Here is a 22,648-nt window from a genome sequence, read left to right as displayed (position 1 = left end):
TATGGGCTCCGGACTTTTGTGTCACTGTGTGTATATACCGCCTCTTTGCTGGGAACAAATAGTGGGTTGAAAACAAGCCGCCCAGGCTGCTACATAGCAGTTGGAAGAAAAGATAAGATTCTTCTCTAAAATTTCACCTGCTTAGACGCTTTTGTCTCCCTCTGTCTTCATCACGAGGAACCATTGAAGTCCACAGAATCTAAATAATAAAAAAGGGAGTGACAATACTGGTGACTTGCGCTTGAGTGTATTGTGGAAGGAACATCTGCATATAACAATCCAGTGACGACATCTTAGATTCTGGAAATCGTATTGAGAATTCGATTAAATCAAATATTTTGCTTAATTATTTCTCAATTTCCTGAGAGCAGCTTGTTTACAAAGAAAGGCTATTGCTTAGAAAAGAAGGAAAATGCCTGGTACAAATTCCACGCGACGTAAATGTGGCATCTTTGCGATCTCCAAATGCCCGCTCTGTTTACATTTCATGCGATGTTGCTGGGTACTCCAAATATTCGTTTTGGTTACACCCTTGGTATATCCCACGGATGTCCAAGTGCTATCCACGTCATCTCATTGGAACATAAATTGTGACATGTTCCAATGATGTTGCGCTGTTACTAGTGGTGCGCATGTATGTTGGAGTGTCTTATGTGACGTTACGAGATTCAAAGTGCATATCAGTGTATTCATAATCGTCGCCTGTCAGTTTTCAAAGTGGCCATATTGGATTTTTTTTAAATAAGAAAAGGATTGAAGTTTAGACATCAAATTCAAGAAACAGATGTTAGGAATCCCTTTCTTATTTTAAAAATAATAAATCAAATACAGCCGCTTTCAAAACTGGCAGGCAATGATTGAGAATACACTAATACGCAGTTTGAACCTCGTAAGATCACACAAGACAACCCAACATAATGCATGGCTTGGCTACAAACCAGTAGTAGCAGTGGGGCACCAGAAACATTGTGTATATAAATAACATTGAGTAAAAACATTATGTAGTCATAATTTACACTCTCCACTATAATATATATACATATATATCAGTTTATCTCGGTTGGGAGTAACAAATATATAAATGTACATTATTCTGGTTTTATTTCTTTATATTCTCTTCAGCAGCATCTCCATGCTGCTCGCAGTATTTATTTCTCTACATTAAGGGGATCTGATACCTCTTCGCTTAGGTTTCTAACTCTTCATTTGATAACATGTAAAATTTAATATGGTAATTTTTAACAAAGTATTGCAGGTAATGACTTGAAATTTTTAACAGAAATACACAAGACCCATATAAATCCAACCACGGTCTCCAATTTACGTTACATGCGTTAGATTAATTGCAATATATTCTTCAGTAAGTTTGGCAACAGAGAATAAAAAGTATGTTGTATACAGTATATGGATTGATCTTTTTCCAGGAATTGAGAGCCCCCTGAAACTGTACCCCCTACTAGTTTCGCGACACGTGGTAGTGATTTATGAGCGCTCCTGGCTAAAAACCAATGTTGTCTCTGTTACTTTTCTTCTAATTTTATGTGTTTATTTCTTTTTCAAAAACTTGTTTCGGGCAGTTTCGCCCTTTTGTCGGTTGTCTCTATAGAAATAGCAGTGATACTCCCTGAAATTGTTGATTCTCGGTTGGAACGATCACTTCCTCTCCGTGAACCTCAGTGTTAGAATCGAGAAACAAAAATAAACTCGAAGACAGTAAATGTAAAAAGACAACAGCTGTAGTAGTTTGTATTAAAAAATTGGAACGAACAAAAATATTGTATCTAAATAACGTATTTGTGTTAAATGTACTTTATCATGATAAAAAGTTCTTTATTCTTCTCGTATAAGATGCTATAAGTGCTCTACTTTGTAACAAAACTAAAAGTGACGTCTTTGAAAGATGTTATTAGACTTGGCAAAAAATGGTTTTGTGGGGTCAATTTAATATTTCATACATACAATAATTTTAATCAATTGCTTTTTGGATGAGTTAACTTCAGGCATATAATCATTCTATTCTTTCTATAATGTACTTAATATAAATGTGTACGTAAGTATAAATGTTGTTTGACAATAGTAAGGTATTTCGTTGAAAAAAATGCTTTTTTTGGATCATTTTAGTTTCAGATATATAGTCATTCTACTCGTTTTCATAAAGTAATATAAATATATCAAGTTTTGAGTGTAGAAGACTAAGATGAAATAGAGGAAGATGTTGTCGAGTAGTGACTCTGAAGAAAGTGGTAATGACGATTTGGAAGAAATAGAAGATGAAGAAAGCAACGGTGTTATCCAGGAAGACGGGTTTCATGGCAAATTTTACATTGGAAAGGACAAAATTACCAGATAATATATTGATCCCGTGCACCCAAGAAATACGCGAACACAACGTCATAACACCATACCATTTGTTTTCAAAGTAAATAACAATGATGCTATGATCAACCGTAGATACTTCCTGAAATCTGTGGCTATAGAACTTATCAAACCTCTTTGTAGAAGATGAAGAAATAAGAGTACTCGAAAAAGATGTTTCCGGTGCAGTAAGTGGATCTGCTCTGACCACAAGCACACTCTTTGCACTGACTCTTATGACTGAAACACCCAAAATGTTGTCAAAAATGTTTCCAAGTGTAAAAGTTATACTTGCAAACAATTTAACAACTTCTTTTTATTTTTTATAGCAGTTTTTGACATTTTAAATGCAAATGTCCTCTTTTTTTTCAATTTTTAATCAAATATTAAGAAAATAAACGTTCGGGAGGTCGTGGGTTCGAATCCCGCTGCCGGCCATCCTGACTGAGGTTTTCCAGGGTTTCCCTCAGTCCTACCAGGCAAATGCCGGGATGGTACCTACTAAACAGGCCCTGGCCGATAACTTCCCAAATCCTTTCCATTGTTATTGTTGTTGTTGGATATCCAGTGTAAAATGGCCTCGGAGCTGTATCTGGTGATTGTTAAATAAATAAATAAAATAAATATAGTAAATTGCATACTCATTGTAAAGTTTTGGCTTCTAATTCTTTTTGTACATTAAAAAACAAAATGTTTGCACTGAAATGTGTTCTTTATTGCTTGTGAAAACCACAATAATAATGTAAAAAATACCAGTTGAATAACCACTAAGATATATATATATATTTATCAAATGGACTACAATCGTAATCCGCGCGAGCACTAATGTTTCAACAATTTCATGCGAGTACTGTAGTGTTAAGCTACGACCCACTCGCCACTATTCAACATTAAATTTAAGATGCCTCGATATATTTGCATAAGTTTATAATTTCCAAAAGAAATATTACGTAAAAGGTCTATTCAAATAAATATCAAGTTTTTCTGACGTTTGTATGATACGCATATCTTTCTTAATTTGCATTACTCACATTACCCTAGAGAACGAACAAATTTTAGAGTGCTCGTTTGAACATCTCTTACAATAATAAGGAAATATACGGGGAATAAATTTACCATTATTGACGATGCGGAAGGGAGAAGATTTTCTGGAGTAGGAAGGAATGTGTGCAGGTGCAGAGTAGAGGTCTTCACGGGCCGGAATTTTTGCCCGGGCCCGGCCCGACCCGTGAATTTACAATGTGAGACCCGACTGGAGTCCGAAATATGTCTTAGCATTTAGGCCCGAGCTCGGACGGAGCTCTGTGATAATCAAATTAGCCCGAATCAATTAAAATAATTAATTCAAAATTGTATTTTTATTTACAGCAATTCGAAGTTAAATTTTGCAGTTGTGTTTTAAAAGTTCTCCAGAAAGAACGGTGCAATTTGTATCGTTTTACAGTATATTTACAAAGTTAGGCTGGAAAAAGCCCGGGAAACATGTTTGTATATTTAAAAATTCAGAAACCGAGCCCGATCCAGGCCCGAAGTGATAGATGCTTTGTAGGCCCGAGCGCTGTCTGCGGGCCGGGTCGTGCTTAAGCCCTCGGGCTTGGTCCGAGCTCGTGTAGACCTCTAGTGCAGAGGCGTTTGTCGATGCAATAATAGAAACAAATATGAATTCGGATAAGAAAAAATACACAAGGCTTCAAACTAACTTTTAATTTATTCGTAGATATTAGATCGCTAGCATAGGCGGCAAGTTTATTTTAAGATTGCAATAATGAATGTGTATAAGTCTTTAGCGTTGAGATAAATTGTTTTCGATAAATTTTATTATAATTAGCAATTTTTAAAACGGCGGGGGGGGGGGGGGCAGGAAGGACTCGTAAACCTTACTCGCCTTGCTGTGCAGATGATATGGTCAAAATCAATACTGGATAGTGAAATTGTAAGTGTAAAGGCTAATATGGAACAGAGAACTTCTTCAGAAGGTAATTGGAAGGGGAGGGGAGGAGAGTACAATACTGTAACACTTGAAATGCGTCTTGATCTGTATACTTCAACAAACGTTTCTTATTAGATTACGACATTTCTAGTTTCTTACTCCGATTATTCAAAGTATTCAAATGTTCTCAGAAGGAGTGACCGCCCCTCCCTTTAATTCTTCCGTGGTGTCATTCTGATCTTAGTGTTTTTATTTTCGCCACTAATTCAAAATGCTTACGCAAAAAAGTCTTTTTCTTGTGACTGTGGGGGGTGGAAGAAACAAACAAACTGTGAAAGGAAGAAAGAAGTGGTTTAGGGCTCTTCTAGTCCAGACCATTCTAACCACTGAGAAATGAGAATTACAACATGATGTTTCTAGTAATAGATTCCTTTTAAAAGCAGCTAACAAGCAAACAGATGGTCAACCCTCTCTCCTAGCAAGCCCTCGCCCCTCTGGAGCATAATTTTTATTCTCTGTGGACAAACTTACTGAAGATTATATTGCAATTAATCTAACGCATGTAACGAAAATTGGAGAACGTGGCTGGATTTATATGGGTCTTGTGTATTTCTATTAAAGATTTCAAGCCATTACCTGCAATGCTTTAATAGAAATTACCATATCAAAAGTTACATGTTATCAAATGGAGAGTTAGAAACCTATGCGAAGAGGTATAAGATCACCCTAAGAACAATCTTCTCAAATATAAGAAATTCGCCTTCTAACTTGCCAACACTTGTTCTAGAAAATTATGTCACTGACACACTAGTTACATGAAAAAACAATATTTACGTACTTTGCTGAAAATAAGTTCTATGCCACTCTTTATCACTTTCAAGAAATATCACAAAGGTGAATAACCAGAATATTTGCTCCTTTATAATGTTACTTTTGATTACTAACTCTAATTTCGAATCAAACTCGAATTTCGACGCTGTGATTTGTCAGTTAAATTTCTATGGAACTGCAGCTGAAATCTTAACTGATTTTGTTGTTCGGCATGCTGAAGCCAATTCTCAATAATCTCGTTAGTTACATTTTTCTTGTGTTGGGGCACAGTTTCTGAAAATAGAAATCGGCAATATTTAATAAAATAATAACAGTAGAGTATGATTAAGGATCAATCATTACATCTAAAAATTACAAAAACATTTAAAATGTTGGCGTGGGAGCTGCATCAGCTTGTGAAAACAATATTGTGTTACAAACGTTACACCCTGAAGAAAATGAAAAGAGCAAGGAATACAACATCTACAGCTGAAAATGACACAACTCAGAGTGTATCTTATTTACGGACGTTGTAAATTGTTCAAGCAGTCACAATTTTATTTTAAAAAAGTAAATTTTCTTGTAAATTTTACATTTACATAATACATTTAGTTAACACTGTGCTGTAACTAAACTCGTTCACTCTCTCAATCTTACTAGGTAAATCGAAAATGAGAGTGTTACTACTGAGGCAAATTATAATCTCAATTACCTGCATAGAATAGGAAAAAATCATTGAAAATATTTTTTTTAAAAAAATAAAAATAATTTGAAAACATGTGGCAGCATTTTAGTTAATTATGAACTAGCGTCCCATTCCGAAGGCTCGGATCTCAAAACCTTTTTCCTCAGTCGCACCAGGTGAATGCCGAGATGGTTTACTAAGGCAGTAATGACCGCTAAATTCTTCGATTTCTTTCCCATGAAGCAGACCTTACATACTAATTTGCCTTATACAAATGAATAATTTTCATAACGTTGCACTGAGAAAATTTTTGGGGTTAAATTAGCCAAAATTCGGTTGCCAGTAACCAAGTTGCTTTGTCAATATAGAGCATGCCCAGAGCTCGGTTACTGCAACCGAGTGCTACTCGGTTAATTAACTGTCGTGCATTTAACCGAGTAGTTGGCTAATTCAACCGAGGGGGTAATCAACCAAGTAGTACAGGGTAAAAATAACCGAGCAAAATTCGTTAATGTAGCAAATGTACTTGGTAAAAATAACCCCCTGTACTCGGCTGCCTTAACCGGGTATTATTATTCTTGCCAAGGTACTTGGTAAAAATAACCGTCTATGCTCGGCTGATTTAACTGAGTATGTTGGTTACTGTTGCCAAGGTAGTTGGTAAAAATAACCTTCTAACTCGGCTGATTTAACTGAGCATGTTGGTTACTGTTACCAAGGTAGTTGGTAAAAATAACCTTCTAACTCGGCTGATTTAACTGAGCATGTTGGTTATTGTTACCGAGGTAGTTGGTAAAAATAACTATCTAACTCGGCTGATTTAACTGAGCATGTTGGTTACTGTTAGCAAGGTAGTTGGTAAAAATAACCTTCTAACTCGGCTGATTTAACTGAGCATGTTGGTTACTGTTGCTAAGGTAGTTGGTAAAAATATCCTCTCCACTAAGATAATTCTCAAAATATTTTTCAGATCTATAGCTCTTGTCCGCGCCAGTCTAATCTCCAAAAGACACGTTTCTTAGCATAAATCTGTTGACAGAAGATAGGTACATAAATTATTGTGAAGTCAAGTTTTGATTGTTTCCTTAAGGAGATTTATGTCGAGAAACGCGTCTTTTTGCGAATAGAATGGTGCGGATAAGAGTTATAGTTCTGAAAAATATTTTACGAATTATCGTAGCAGAGATAATAATTTTACCAACTACCTTATAAACAGTTATCAACTAGCAGAGATGTTTTAAATACCAACTACCTTAGCAACACTAACTAAAGAAGGAAAAAAAAAAGCTCTGGATGGGCCACTGTGTTGTCATAAGTTCCTGTCAATAGCAATACGCATTTACGTAAGACGACGTAAGAAATGAAATATGAAAACAAATATGAAATAAAATATGGAATCAAAATATATATATATAAAAAATATGAAAACATTTAATTTGAACTGAAATAAACAAGATTACGGTTCTATTTTCAGTTCAAAAAATGACAAAAACGCAAAAGAGTAGAAAAATTTCTTCCTGATATTTACGGAACATAACCGTAGCTAACTCTAGGAATTTCTGACACTCAGATATTGCAAGAGGGAAATACGTATTACTTATTGAAAGAAAATCAATTATTTATGCTACATAATACACTTTATTTCATGAATTCTAGTAAGTAGAGAAGAAAGAAAACAAAGGAAAGCACATTTATGACATAGATAAGATTCAACAAAACAAATCTCTCTTCGTAAGAGAAATACAGATAATTCAAAGCTTACTTTGTTATTTTTAGGTAGTCAATACTCTCTTTCAAAACAAGTACCTGATTATTTACATTGGTACCCTTATAACTTTTAACAGAAAAAGAAAATATTTGAACATACACATATATCTTATATAGGCCGAATTTGTAAGTGCAAGTAAATAATTTTGCAGACCACCTATGCTCACTTATAGCTTATTCTCTTTTTGTGCCGCATTGATTCGAGATTGGTTGTAGTTTGACGTCCTACGTTTGTACTTTGATGGCTAAAAGAGGCGTGAACTTATTGATTAAAATGAATCCGAACCACTTTTTCGTTCAACTGTACTCCACCGGTAATCGAATTAGGGACCACGCACACAGAGGGTAAGGATTCTAGCCACTGGACCAAGTAGGGTCTGTATTGGTTCTAGACTCAAGAATAAAAACACGCTCAATGGCATAGGAGAGCACTGAACTAGTTACTTTCCTTTAGCATAGTTTTTTTTTTTAATGCGAGTACAAATTGGGTGGCATTGGCTAAGTGGTAGAGCGTGAGGTCCGTGGTTCGATCCATACTCGCGCCAAGTGAGCTTTCTGGTGGACAAACACCAAGTTTGTGAGTTCTTTCAGGGTTATCCCTTTCCTCTCATTTTCTTTATTTTACCATTTCATTCATTGCTCATTATCACCGTCTCCCTTAGCATCAATGCAGAAACGTGGGACGTTAAACTAGACATGTCATCATTTCAAGCGATTACAAAGAGTTGGAACAGTTATTTACTTACACCTAAAATTCCGGAGTACGATCATAATTAACATGTTTACCAAATATGAAAACTTAATAATAAAAAAAATCAATATAACATTCATAACATTTATATAGACTTGAAGGTCTTCCTAAAGAATATAAAGGTAAAACAAAACAACTGTCTAATAATGAACATTAATTCTCAAACGCACTATTGAACACGTTCAATGAAAAGTCACTCGAGAAAAATCTCCTGACGTGTCTCTGCCGTGACTACCCACACATAAAACTGATAAATGTTAACTTTTAAAATATGGACAGTTTCGTCTTTATGAACTTCACATTTTAACATAATGTTATTTTTAAGTACAACGTTTCCCCTTCATTTTCAAAATTACATTTCAAAAGAGCTGGGGAATTTGTTTTGAAAGCCTTACTGAGAACACCATTTTCCTGAAATGTCGCATATGATAATTTTGAATAGATCTTGATTTTATTTTATTTGGAGGTACCAGCAACAAGACTACATGCGACACGGACCTACAGCTTAACCTGGAATCCGAGCAACATGAGCTCCCATCGGGAGTCGTACTCGGGTCTCCCACTCAAAAGGCGTATATGCCACCCGCTTAGCCATGGAGGGAACTCAATTACATTAATAATGTACATGAAACTGTATGAAACTATTTGATATATTTAACTTCAAAATTAAATTTCTCATATATTTCATATTTTTATATATAGTAGGACGTCGATAATCCGGACGTCAAAAATCAGAACGTGGTCCCTAGAAGCTAGTGACAGTACACTAATTGAGTTTTCTTTGTCTGAAGTCAATGACTTTACAAAAGCTCATTCATATGTAATTATTTGGCATACATATTTTTATTTTCCCTTAGGCCTATAAAAGATAATTTTAAGAGTGTTACAAGAACAGTGTAATTTAGTGTACGAGCAGGTTCTTCAGAAACATTAAATGTAAATAGTCTTACGTACGGTATTGTAATTACTGTATGTACTGTATAACACTGTATCGATAAAAGTGCATACCGTACAGTATATTTAAGCCTAAATGGCTTTCTTCTGGTCATTTTCGAAAATCCGAACTACCTGTGGCCACAAATAGTTCGAATTTTCGACGCCATACTGTAATTTAGTATTTTTCATAACAGACACTGAAGGCCGCACTTTGAGATCTTCCTCTTTGCTAAGTAAATAGTATACGAGCCTTTGGCGCGGGACACCCGGGTTCGATTTCCATCGGGATGCTACGATAAGCTGTAGGTCCACGTCTCATAGAGCCTTGTTGCTGAAGGGGAGTGAAAACTCAAAGGAACTGAATTTATTAGCTTCTTATTTCTCTCAGCCCAGGGGTGGAGGTCGCATGTTTTCCATCCCTGGGCTAGGAGAAATAAGAAGACAATTATAAGTGACAACGAAGTATCACATATTGCTTACCGTTCATATTGAAAAGTTATTATAACAATTAATGACTGTTACATTCAAGTTACACTTTTATACATATTATTACAAAAGCTATGAAACTAAATATACTTGGATGGTAATTATTTAAGAATTGTTGTTTCGTAAAAGATAAAAGTCAGAATATAGAACATGTATATTAAGCTACTCCAATGTCACTAAGGAGAGTGTTGATGGCTGTTGATTCCTTGTCGTAAGTTGACGATAAATGGTAACATGATCTTTGAAGGAATGCCCACACATCATGAGATTCTACCGAATAACTAGCATTTAAGGACCATATAATCTTAAAACAGCAGTCCACGGCACTCATTATATTTGGTAACGTATATACCACATCATCGACTATTACGTGATGCCACTTACTTCATTCAGTTCTCTTCCTACAACCATGACGTATGGCTGTACTGTTAAATGCAGATCTTTGAACTTCGCTTGCCTTGCACTTATGCTGTCTTTTAGTTCTGTACACGTTTGTATTCTTGAGATGAAGCCCTCTTGTACTTCGGCCTTAGTTGGTCTCCAAATCTTCTGCGAAGTTTTCACATGAACGCTATTTACGTTCATAAGATAGGGTATGAGTAGAAAAGCTGCTAATGTTGATACTTCTTCCGAATCTGGAATAAAGTTGAAAAGTACTAGTAAATAAATTTATAAATGAATTTCTTACAAATAAGATTTAGTTCCATTGCAGAAATATAATATTCTTTGATGACGACAATGACAAAACCTTCACACACAGTATTTGTCCCCTACAAGTTTCACTTAGCATGAGTGGGATCAAACTAGTGACTCCACGCACCAATGTGAGCGCTGTAACATTCAGCTACTGAAACTGTACGAATTCTCTGCATAACTCGGCTTTATTATTGCCGTGTCACGAATGAAATTTTCTCAGTTGCTACTAATTATAATTGTATTGTATTGTTTTGTATTTATTTTCATCCAGGCCCCGCCAAGTGAACTTTGTGGTGGACAAAAACCGTGTGCATGGGTTTTCTCGGGGTTCTCCCGTTTCCTCCCACTTTCTTCATTCCACCATTTCATTCATTACTCATCATCACCGTCTCCTTTAGCCTAACCGGCATAACCGTGGGACGTAAAACTCAAAGATTTCATTTTTTTTATTTTCATCCTTTTTCATACAAATTGTTCACAGCGTGAACGTATGAGTTGGACACGTCATAAGAACACTGAATGTGTACATATGTATAGGTTTAAATCTACATGCAATATTAAAATAATGTGAATTTATGTTAAAAAAAAAAAAGATACAATTTTTCATTATCCTAATTTACATACATCGATATAAAACAGCATAACAGTTAATAAAACCTTACATTATAGATATACAAAATATATATACTTTAAACATTATTTACTACAGGCGAGATATTCTTGTACAGAATAGAAACAGTGCTCGAGTAGGTAGGACTTGACTGCTTTATTGAAACCAGATATTTTGTTTTTTAAAGTGGAAGGAAGCTTGTTATAAATATTCACTGCCATAGGAAATGTACTATTCTTATGTACTTTTAAACGTGAGGACTCTACATGAAGGTCAGACGCTTGTCTTGTATTATGCATATGAATAGTTCAACCGGAACCTGCTTGTATCTATCTGTATATCTTTTCTTACAAATTTTAGAAGTTCATATATATATAAACATGGAAGAGGTAAGATTTCCAGAAATTTAAATAGAGGTTTACAAGAAGGTCGAAGTTTACTTCCGGTCATAAACCTTAAAGCTCTCTTTTGTAAAACGAATATGGAATTTAGCAGTGCAGTAGATCCCCAGAATGTAATACCATATTTCAATTTAGAATGAAAAAGTCCAAAATAAGTTGTGAGCAGAACATGTTGACTGAATGAAAAAAAAAAAAAAAAAAACTAATGCAATTTCCATAATATTTCAAGCGCTTTTAACCGGAAAGACATTTTTAAAACAAAAAATCTTAGGACTTTGTTTAAGAAACTACAACTATATAAGTATTTATCCAGTTAAGAGTTAAAACCCCAATGACTAAAAGGTCTGCCCTGCAGAGGCAAAGTAGGGCTGGGAAGTATCGTTCTGAACCATCTTTGCTGGTATTGTCCCATAATTTGTTTGGTACATCTATAGACAAACCTTGTTTCTGAAGATCTTACCAAGGGATTGAACAGTGACCCTGCCGACAGAAATAAAGATAGCATAATAGCTATTGAAGAAATATGTTTCTCATGCAGGAACTAGATGCCTTGATCTAGTTTAATTTCCTGCTGTTGTGACTGTAGGTTGAGTGAAAAGAACAGATGAATGATAATAATAGACTTGCTGGAAGGAGAGTAAGAGGAAATTGAAGTACCATGAAGAAACCTATACACACCATTAATACACAATTGGTTACTCAGCAAAACCAGATATACACAAAACACTTGTCATATTTTTCAAGAAGAGACAGAAGTGACGAATTACATAATGTAAACAAGTAAGTATTATTCCACAATTTAAAAGTACAGTATACTTCAAATATACAAATGCAATAGTAAAACCCTGAATCAATTTGCGAAAACTGTTTGAGCTACCTATTACCGTTTTTGGGTTGTAGTCCTTACTGTTGAAACAGGAGGTAGTAGATTTCTACCACTTCCGGTTCAAGGAAATGGGATCTAATCTTGCGATGCTAAATCAATTCCCAAAAGCCGCTTGTCGATACCACTGACTATTTCTTATTTATGACCATTAATGTTGAAACCGGAAGTAGTAGTGAATTTCTACAGTTTTCGGATTTAGTATAAACGCAAGAGTAGAGATGGTTTATTTTCTTGAAATCGTTAATCGATTTCCGGAAACCGTTTGTCGCTAGGCATTACCATTTTTGAGTTATGACCATTAGTATTGAAACCAAAAATGGTCCATTTCCACCATTTTCGGTATAAGTGAATGGTTGTTGAAGGAGATACAACCAATTCTTTGGATGCTGAATCGATTTCCGAAAGCCGTTTGTCAATAATTCTCAGTTTTTGCTGTGACTGACAGACCCCCCCCCCCCAAAAAAAAAAAACTCTCTTTATATATAAAAAAAAACTTACTTCAACCCTAAAAACCTGGTTTAAACCATAGAACTTGCTTTCTAGTTAGTACAGATATTTTTCTAATCTTTTTTCATATTTTCCTAAATGATATGTAAAAAAGAAAGTCCATCTTTAGCGTAGAAACTTTTCTTTCCTTAAGCAATTCGTTTCAGGATTTCCATGAACTTACTTCAATAGAATTAATGAAACAATTTACTCTGGATGCACACTTACGTTAATTGTCAAAGCATAGTAATACCCTTTTTTGGGATCACTGTTTAAAGGTTCTGCTTTGTTACATACTTTTACACAGGGAAAAGTTACGTACCGTTCTTGTACTGTAGGAAATGAAACAGTCGACCATCAGAGTTTCGTGGTTTCTTCTTTTTCGTGGCAACGTCAAAAAGTTTTGATTTTAATACTGGGAAAGTTTCAAATAAGCTGATTGTGTTGTCTGAGTACATGTACTCATAGTCCTTAAGGAGCTGGAAAGAAAAAAGTAATTATTTTCATTATTGTAGTAGCTAATTGCAATATAAATTAATATTACTTACAAAGACATTAAGATATATTATCATTACGGTGTTTCGCTGCCAGTACTTGAGCTAGTTAAAGAAACGTGCCTGAAGAAATTACGCCTACTTCGTTAAAATACAGAATACTAGTATGTTTGATTCTTTCTTGCTTACAACAAAAGGCCTGCCATTAAGTGAATATTGTATATCTTTCCACATTTACTAGTTCGACAATAAGAAACATTTAATAAATGATGTTAGTAAGCATGCATCCAAAATCTAAATGAGATAGATATGAAATTTATTCCAATGAGCAATCCTGCGAGAAATACTGATAGCGAAGAACAGAAAGTAGATGTTATAACACGACAAGAATATCTTGATATATTTCCAAGACCAAATGAAAAGTGTATGGTTACTTCTGTTAACAAATGTTCTTTTATGCATCATTTTCTATTACATTTTTAAAATTAAGATCTTAAGCCATTAAATACATTCAATATTAAATATAAGTCCAAAAACCTCAAGGTATTCTAATATCAACTTATCCCGTTTGTCGTGGATGTCAAATAGAAGGAAGACGTGTGGTCATTTATGCTTCCCTGTGTGTGGTCATTTATGCTATTATTTTCTGTTGTGCTTACTGTATACTGTGATCGGCAGAGAAGCGGGAGGTATAGTTGAATTTTATGCAACTCTGTTTCAAAGTAACTGTTTATATAAGGAGCCTGTTTGATTTCTGCTGTTACGACTAAAAGGGAACAGTTATTCGCCAATGGGAATGTCTCGTCTAACAATCATTAACGGGGAAATTAGAACATCTTTAGGGTAGCACGTATGCTCCTTGCTCTCTGGTACTATATTTTATTAGGTTTACAATAATAATTTCTAAACCTATATTTAGTCACAAACACCTTTGTTGGAATTTAATATCCCAAAATGCCATTATGTAAAAGTTATTATGACAAAAATAGCTTATGTGCGCAGGTCATCACTACTGGAACATATGTATTAGGTAATTTATCACAAATGGAATAGTATTGTGCAATCAGAGTTATTAGTTAACTATATTTCAAATCAGAAGTAATTAAAGGTATAAAACACATTCTAAATTTAACATACTAACATTATATGTTCCAGCAGTGGTGAGCTTTTCTGCTCTAAAACATCTCAATAGCTCAGGTGTAAATAGAAAATAGAAATAAAAACCAAATGGGTATTATAATGGTTGGCTAAGCTGAAATTGGTGTACAATTAATGTTAGAAAAATATATTTTATAAAATTTCCCTGACTTTCCCTGATTGCCAGTCTTTTCCCCTGACCTGCAACATTTTCTCTCAGTTCTCTCTGAGAAGTAGGAACCCTGTCCTTACACTTATGCATAGCATCGTTTGGAAGTGTAATATAACTATACGATACCTTTAAATACTTCAGAAGCTTTGTCATTTATATACTTCAGATATGTTAGTAATGATAAAACTACGAATAAGTAAAATATACAACTAACCGCAGAATCACAGTCTACTAGTGGATGCATATCTTTCTTCCACATGTTCCAATGTTTCCTGAACAATGCTCTGTGTCCCACTTTTGGAAACAGAGAATTTATGTCTTCGCCTTGGAGCATGGCCATTATGTTGCTAGTAATTTCATTCTCTGGAAAATATATTAAATAATTACACTTCTGTAGGACAAAATAAGACTGCAAGGTGTGATGTGATTACGGGGGCAGACTACTAAAAATGATACAAAAGCTAACATATTTTCTTTTGCCTGTTTCTCGTAAGTGGAAAGAGATAATGAAATGTAACTTACCACAATAATAGATAATGTTATTCTACACCCGAAATATGAATCGGAAGAATTTTCAGTGTTGCCATCATAGAAATTAAAGTGTGGCCAGAATATGAATTACCCAAAAATCTAGGTTAAGGCAGGACAAGAAGAAAGAACTCAAGGATATTTGATGACTTATCATGTACTGGTTCCTTGTTAACTACTTTCTAAATAATATTTGTAATTATTTTGTAATAACTTTCTGTATTTGTATTTATTATAAATTTTCTGTATTTGTGTTTATTATAAAGTTTATTAATCATCTCTGCCGATGTTTGAATGGTGCAAAATTTCAACGTTTTCTGTCTTAGTTTTTCAGATATTTCCAGAGTTTTAAATGCCTCACCCTATATATAATAGTAGCTTCACATACCCACTTCGCGGCGTCTGACCAACAATTCCACCCTAGTAAACAGAATTTTCGAAATTCCCATTTTTACTAAGATATCAAAAACCACTGAAACACGTGTCAAATTATTTAAAATCAGAATTCCAAATACACAACTTCAAAATTTCTAACTTAATGGCCCAAAAGGGTATTCCGAAGAATGCTAATGATTAGGAAATATGCCCATCTTATTAAAATACTTTCCCCTCTTCCTCGTCGAATTTCCATAAATCATTCCTTAGAGATACTCTATGTCACGAATCCTACGTCCCTTCAAGTTTCTAAGTTAAGCAATTAAAATCTTATTAAAATATTTCGCACCCCATTTTCCCCCTGCCATCCTTTTATTTTCTTCTAGGCAATATGTCAAAAAACCCCGAAGCACGTGTCTAATTATTTTAAATGAGAAGTCCAAATCCCAAATTCCATGTTTTTAACCTTCAATGTTTCGACATATCGATATTTTACTATAATACTTACAAACACACACCTCTCTTCATTTTCTTTTTTTTCTTCCCATTTTTTGTAAAATATAATAAAAAACTGAAACACGTGTCACTGTTTAAATCAGAAGTCCAAATACAATTCGTCAAGTTTCTAACCTTAAAGAATTAGGAGATACGGCCATCTTTACAATATTTCCCACCCCCCTTTCCCACATACCCGCCGAATTTCCAGAAATCCTTGTTTAGTACTACCCTACGTGACAAACCCTATGTACTGACCAAATTTCAAGTTTCTAGCCTAAGCGGTTTGGCTTGTGCGAGGGTCAGTCATTCATTCAATCAGTCACTCAAGATTTTGCATTTTATACATAAAGATCTGATATTGACCCATTGCACGATGGCACCATACTTCAAAAGAGGTTGGTTTTAATCCAAATTAATATTAGCTTTCGTATAAAGTAATTGTATCACCATATAGTATAAGGGAATCGTTTAAAAAATCACTCTCCATTATAAAGAATATTGTATGTACACAGCCTTAAAATTTGTAATAATTTCAAAATCGAATAAACTAATCACCATATAGTATAAGGGAATCGTTTAAAAAATCACTCTCCAATATAAAGAATATTGTATGTACACAGCCTTAAAATTTGTAATAATTTCAAAATCGAATAAACTAAGTTGAAGGCTATGAATTTGTACTACTTCCGTTGGTAATGAGTGCTGCGTCTCAAGCACTTACAGCAAAAGCCAATAACTACCATTATCGAGCATCGAACAAATGAACCACAGTGGGGACTTGTGGTCTTGCACTATTAACTTTGTCCTCTGGTTATTATTTTGACTAAGACACAGCCACAACAAGATTTTAATAAAATCTATTTAAACTTTCACTTATTAAAATTTAACTTTTTTAAATACCGGAAATCAAATACGGAGTAAGTTCAATATCTGAAAGGAGCATGCAGCACTGAACACTTTGACCTTAGTAGAAAAAAAAAATATCTTTTTTTTTTAAGATACTTTCAATATTCACACTCTAAAACTATAGTATGACTTACTGAAAGACTTTATGCCTAATTTCTACCATCTTAAGACGTATAGTACGTATAATAGTTAAATAACAATAAAATACATTGTATTAACACATTTAACATTACTAGATCCTAAAGACAACTTTCAACTTTATGTCGTTTAGCATTTATTAAAAATTCAAATTGTGATAAAATTTAGTTGTGATTAAATTTACACTTGTTGATCTTCCACTTAAGATTTAAGAAAAGTAATATTAAATTATTAGAAGACTAACATTGCCCTGCAGACAAGTAGGACAAATTCAAAGAAACAAATTTTATCACATGATCTCACCCCACTCCCTTCTTCTTTGCTCCTCCGAGTGCGAGTTATTCGTTAGAAAATCTTGTTTTTGAACAACCATTCTTTAAGCTATCAGAAAACATTTGAAGAAATCGGTGTATAAACTGAATTTGTTACATGAAACCTTTTATCTAAATTTTTCTAAATGATTATTGTAAGCATTACAAAAGATTTTTTTTTTTTTCGCAGCGATTTGACCTCTTCATTATACATGTAGTTAAAGCTCTGTTATTACAATTTTGCGGCTATTTACTGATTCCTTTAGTTTTAATATTAATAAAAGGAAACAGCTACTATGGAGGCTAGTCGTGAATGTATCATATCCAATTAAAAATCTGCGGAGAACACATAAGAACATATTCAATTTCTACAATATTTATTATTTTTATATGTATACCGTTGGAGAAGGTAACTTATATTATTTATTTTCATTACTTTTACTTTCGCATTCTCTGTTTGTTTATATTTCTTTTCAACACCCACATTATACCTAAGCAAATAGACTATTGACAAAAAGCTTCAGACACTCCGCGCTCTCGGTCCAGTCGTAGCGTTTTAGCATCTTGGAACCTGAGAGGATGCAACTTTATTCTTTTGATAACATATACACTGGTTAACCCATTGTAGATTTACTACCGGTATTTTATATGCAAGTCACAACAACTTTTCACTTGCACTTACTAGAATCTCATAAAGATGCATAAGCTATTGAACATTTCATGGACACGGTTAATTAACAGAGCTGCAACATCGTACACTAACACTAATTTTTAATTAATAAACACGGAAGAGAGGAAAGGACTCAAAGCAAAAGGGGAGAAAATACAAAAACTGAGACTTTCTATCATAAACGAACAGATTCACATTATGGGCCTCTTCTATATTCCCTTTCTTTTCATATTAAAAGCAAGAATAAAACAACTCCTAACCAAAATTGACACTTTACAACACAAAGATATATATATTAGCTGAACGTACTCGATTCGCTGCGTCAAACAAAAGAGCCCCTTTCACCTTCAGTGTTGCTAACAACCTCTGAAGAAAAAAAGGCTAGATGGCCCTAACAAGTAAGCTTTTTTTGATTTTGAGCTGCTAACCTAAATTATAGATTCTAAATGGCTTTTAGTGTGTGCGATTAAAAGTAAGTTATAGTAAAATTTGAAATGTTGAATTTTATTCAGTGAAGACTAACAGGTAACATATATGACTCTCAATAACAAATTACTTTGTGAAGGTAGACAGCCAGAATTATCAGTCGAATATAAATAAATCATAGATGACGTCGCAGCTAGCAGAGGTGTGGAACTGGATGCACCGTCGTTGGATTGCGTATTGGTTGTGTAGGCTGGAGGGCGCCATGGTTTAGTGGTAGAGCATGCGCGTAGCCTCTGGTTTGATCTTAGCTCGTACCAAGTAGGGTTTGTGGTGGACAAACACCGTGTGCATGGGTTTTCTCAGTATCCTCCCACTTTCTAGATTCCACCATTTCATTCATTTCTCATAACCAGTTGTTTTAACCTATGTGGCGCGGCATATTTGTGGGTCGTAAAACTCAAAGATTTTTTTTTTCTTTGTGTAGGCTGCCATTCTCCCAATTTTCAGTAGTATTTCTTTCGATCCTTACAACAGTATAATTTCTCCGCAGACCCACACGAATCATCATGGTTGCATTGAGTGTTTTCAAGCTAATTAGAAGTCCTATTTGTTTCCTTTAATAAACTAAAACAATCTCCGTAGCATGAAGAACCGAAAAAGTTAATAAATTTGTATGAGGAAACTCTCATTCTTGCAATGAAATGCGAAATTTAAAATAATTTAAAAGCACTTCACCGTTACGGGAGCGACATTAAAATTATTTCTCAGTCGACAATTATTGTTAAGTACCTGTAAAGCTGTAGGTAGGAAGAGAGAAGAAGAAAAATTAAGAGTTTGTTGCGTAATAAAACACCCTTTCATGGGAAATCAATTAATGCGATTGTATATAATGACAAATATTCTTCTCTTTTTATGTTTACACTTTATTTTCAAAGAAACAGTATTTTTAGAATTAATTTAAGGGCTAACAAAAAAGGGAAAAAATGGCAAAAGAGCTTCATCAAATCAACTATATTTAAGGTTTTCGTAAATTTGCATAGCTAAATGCCTCTTCAAATAGACTAGATTTTGTTCTTTCCGCCTCTTTTCTCCTCCTTTTCACTAAAATATCAAAACAATTAAACACGTGTCAACTTATTTTAAATAAGTCGTCGAAACAAACAACTTCAAGTTTCTAAGCCTAAGGGATTCAGAGATATGGACATCTTATTAAAATAATTTCCACCCTCTTTTCCACACCTACGCCGTCAAATTTCCAAAATTTCTTCCTTAGCGGTATCCTACGTCACAAATCATATGTACTGTCAAAATTTGAAGTTTCAAATTCAAGGGTCACTCAATAATAATGCCGGAAGGGGCCGCGGTGGCTCAGTGGTAGAGCGTTCACCTCTGGTGCTTGAGGTCCTGGGTTCGATCCCAGCCCCCCCAAAGTGAACTTTGTGGTGGACAACACCATGTGCGGGGGTTTTCTCGGGGTTCTCCCGTTTCCTCCCACATTCTTCATTCCACCATTTCATTCATTACTCATCATCACCGTCTCCTTTAGCATAACCGGCATAATCGTGGGACGTAAAACAAAGATTTCATTTCAATTCATTTCAATAATGCCGGAAAGGATCTTAAAAATTTCGCTAGTTTTTACGAACAGCCTCACTTGTGCTGATACATTTCATTTTTCAACACTATGATACCTCCCTTGCATTGCTTTTGCAAATTATAAATCTTGTCATTCAGTTACACCAACTATTTCTCAATTAATTGTTATTCTGGTTAAATTCATTCATTCAATTTCTTTCGTCTTTATAATCATGCATATTGCACGAATTTGTGCTGGTGAAGAAGACTCGTCAGGGTAAAAGATACATAAACATATATACCAATTAAATTGAAATACTAAGCTACATCTACTACATAAAAGAAACACAAAAATAGGCATTGCAAATACTATCAGTAATCAAATTCATTTACACATCGTATATAAAAGAAATGAAATAGATATCAAAGGGAAATTCAGTTTGTAACATGCAGTGACTTTCGGCATTACATACTGCATTAAATACCATATTCGCCGTCACTGTCATGAAGCCAACAAAATAAGCCACAATTCGGTGCTGTAGTAGTTTTGGAGCACCACATTTTGAAAGATTTACAGGCAAATTTTTAATACTTTCCATGAAAAGACATTTATCAGGATGAAATTTCTGCAGGCTACAGAATGAAACAAAATAATACGACTATATTTCAGGTTTACAAGTGTAATAGCGTTACAAGTTCTTTACGACCGATAAAATAATTGAAGTTTCTATTTTCCACCGGCTGCATATTTCTCCACCGTGTACAGATCCTGTTATGTTTAAAAGTGGAGCATTATACTACTATGAAATCATGACAAGCTTTAATGAAACTTGTATCCTGGCCTAAACCCACTTTCTGCTACCCTTGCCTTCGCGTATACCCACCATCGCCAACGCGCAGTCCCTTCGGATTCAACCCGCGCTAAGCGACGGCGAGTCAGCTTCGCCCTTCCATCACTCGGTTAGATACGATTCGTGCTTTTAGTGGCCGCCTATCATAAGTTGGTTTGTGTTTTGTGCACTATAGTTTTTACGTTACACATCCGAAAGCCGTATTTATGCACAACTTGTAATTTTTTAAGAACTTTTTTGTTTGCCTCCTTGAATTTTATCTATGTCACGTGAAATATTTTTATACTGCCCAGTAGAATCCTTTTAGGACACAATAAGAAGAAAACTAGTGAAAGAATTTTAATTTTCCAACAATTCTTTCGGCTTAGTCCAGTTTCAAACCTTCAAAAATGCAGTTAAACCATTAATAATTGTTCGGTTAGGTTAGTTTAGGGTTCCCGGTAATACTTTACTTACACTAGAACTGTGACTTTAGCCGCTTTTCACAGAAGTTGGTTTTCACTTAATAATAGATTCTATTTTCTTGTGTAATTCGGTAAAAGTCAAAGTCAAAGTAAAAGAAATATCATATTCAACGTACCGATTCACCATCCTATACGATTATCATGCTCCTTGATCATCGGAACATTCCTCGTATTGCAGATAGTATCAACTTCTACATGCATTTTCTCTGTGTTAATGAAATTCGTACCCTTGCCAAAACCCAGTTTCTAGTATTCTAGCCTATTAAACATAACTTTACTGCCAAGAATACACACATAAATAACACATAAGAACTCCAAATCACCATTTCTTACTTAATTTCTCTTTTTTTTTTTTTTTTTTTAACCTTTAAACTTAACCCATCCTTCCTAGTGGTGCGCCAAAAGTAAACCTGTACGCACAATTCAACAGCATTATCACATCAAATTTATGTGTGAGGTGTCTCGTACAGACGTAAAGTGAAAGCTACGTTTCAGTTTATGTTAACAACTAGCAAGACACTGCTATTTTTCGAAGGTCTATGAGCCGGGTGTAACGATACATACATACATGATCAACACAAACTTACCTTCGAATAATGGTATATATTGTTCCAATTTCCATGTTGTTAATAATGTTCTTGTTTCCTGCATCTTAATCGATTTAACGGAAATATTACACCACTTTCCTCTGTGATTACACTATTGCATACACATATGCCGCCTTACAGATAACCGCGACAGAACAGGGGTTAAGTTCCAAAGTTGGGCGTCCGTTTCGAGCAATATTTTTAATTTACAGGAGATATGGATAATTTGTTCGTTTGTGTGCTTGATAATACATAAGGGTCTCGAAAAATCTTGTTTATTTGTTATATATAAGCGGTTATAAACATGGGATTATACGCCGAGCGGAGGGAACTACTTGGCGCAAGGTAACCGAACAGTTGTATTGTGGGAAAGTAACGACCACTTATGTTATCAACATGGCGAATGTACAAGGGCAATGAACTAAAAGTTTTAACATTTGTGAAACAATATGTTGATAACGAGCAAAATCTTTTAAAAATTTGTGAAGAGCACGGATTAATGAACCTAATAAATTACAGAAAATGTGGAAAGAAGATAAGAACGACAAAACGTGGCGAAAGAGGACGCCCAACTTTGGAATAAATGCCCAGAACAGCGATGTTATTTTTTCTTTATCATAAAGCAGAGCGCCAATTTCCCTGCAACGGCAATTTCATTGTCTAAAATACCACACGTACTCGGTAATTATCAAATGCGTTGCGTGTTTACCGATCTCT

The 22,648-nt window shown here is 34.6% G+C and overlaps 2 protein-coding genes across 3 annotated transcripts in view; one reads left to right on the top strand and one right to left on the bottom strand.

Annotated features, from left to right (window-relative positions):
- The window catches only part of LOC145690891 (uncharacterized), a 98,226-nt gene extending 95,192 nt beyond the window's left edge, over window positions 1-3,034 (top strand). The window contains exon 3 of the transcript XR_014132295.1: window positions 2,122-3,034. The gene's annotated coding sequence lies outside the window, so the exon portion shown is untranslated. The remainder of the gene's footprint in view (window positions 1-2,121) is intronic.
- A 4,227-nt stretch (window positions 3,035-7,261) lies between these two features.
- LOC145690890 (uncharacterized) lies at window positions 7,262-22,629 on the bottom strand. Of its 2 annotated transcripts, none has more exons than XM_081766297.1 (4): window positions 21,932-22,629; window positions 14,817-14,965; window positions 13,122-13,278; window positions 7,262-10,355 (listed from the first exon to the last, which is right to left on the bottom strand). In XM_081766297.1, exons 1-4 carry the CDS (start codon window positions 21,993-21,995, stop codon window positions 10,087-10,089), a joined length of 639 nt encoding a protein of 212 aa, XP_081622423.1. In that variant the 5' UTR covers window positions 21,996-22,629; the 3' UTR covers window positions 7,262-10,086. The 2 variants fall into 2 exon arrangements, with proteins under 2 accessions (XP_081622423.1, XP_081622424.1); XM_081766298.1 differs by lacking the exon at window positions 21,932-22,629 and adding an exon at window positions 21,710-21,902.
- Between the last annotated feature and the right edge of the window lie 19 nt (window positions 22,630-22,648).

Source organism: Thermobia domestica, chromosome 7 (genome assembly GCF_964235325.1).
Source record: "Thermobia domestica chromosome 7, izTheDome1.hap1.1, whole genome shotgun sequence".
Taxonomy (NCBI): Eukaryota; Metazoa; Arthropoda; class Insecta; order Zygentoma; family Lepismatidae; genus Thermobia; species Thermobia domestica.
The sequence above is the reverse complement of the archived record's forward strand: the minus strand, read 5'-3'. Positions and strand labels throughout refer to the sequence as shown.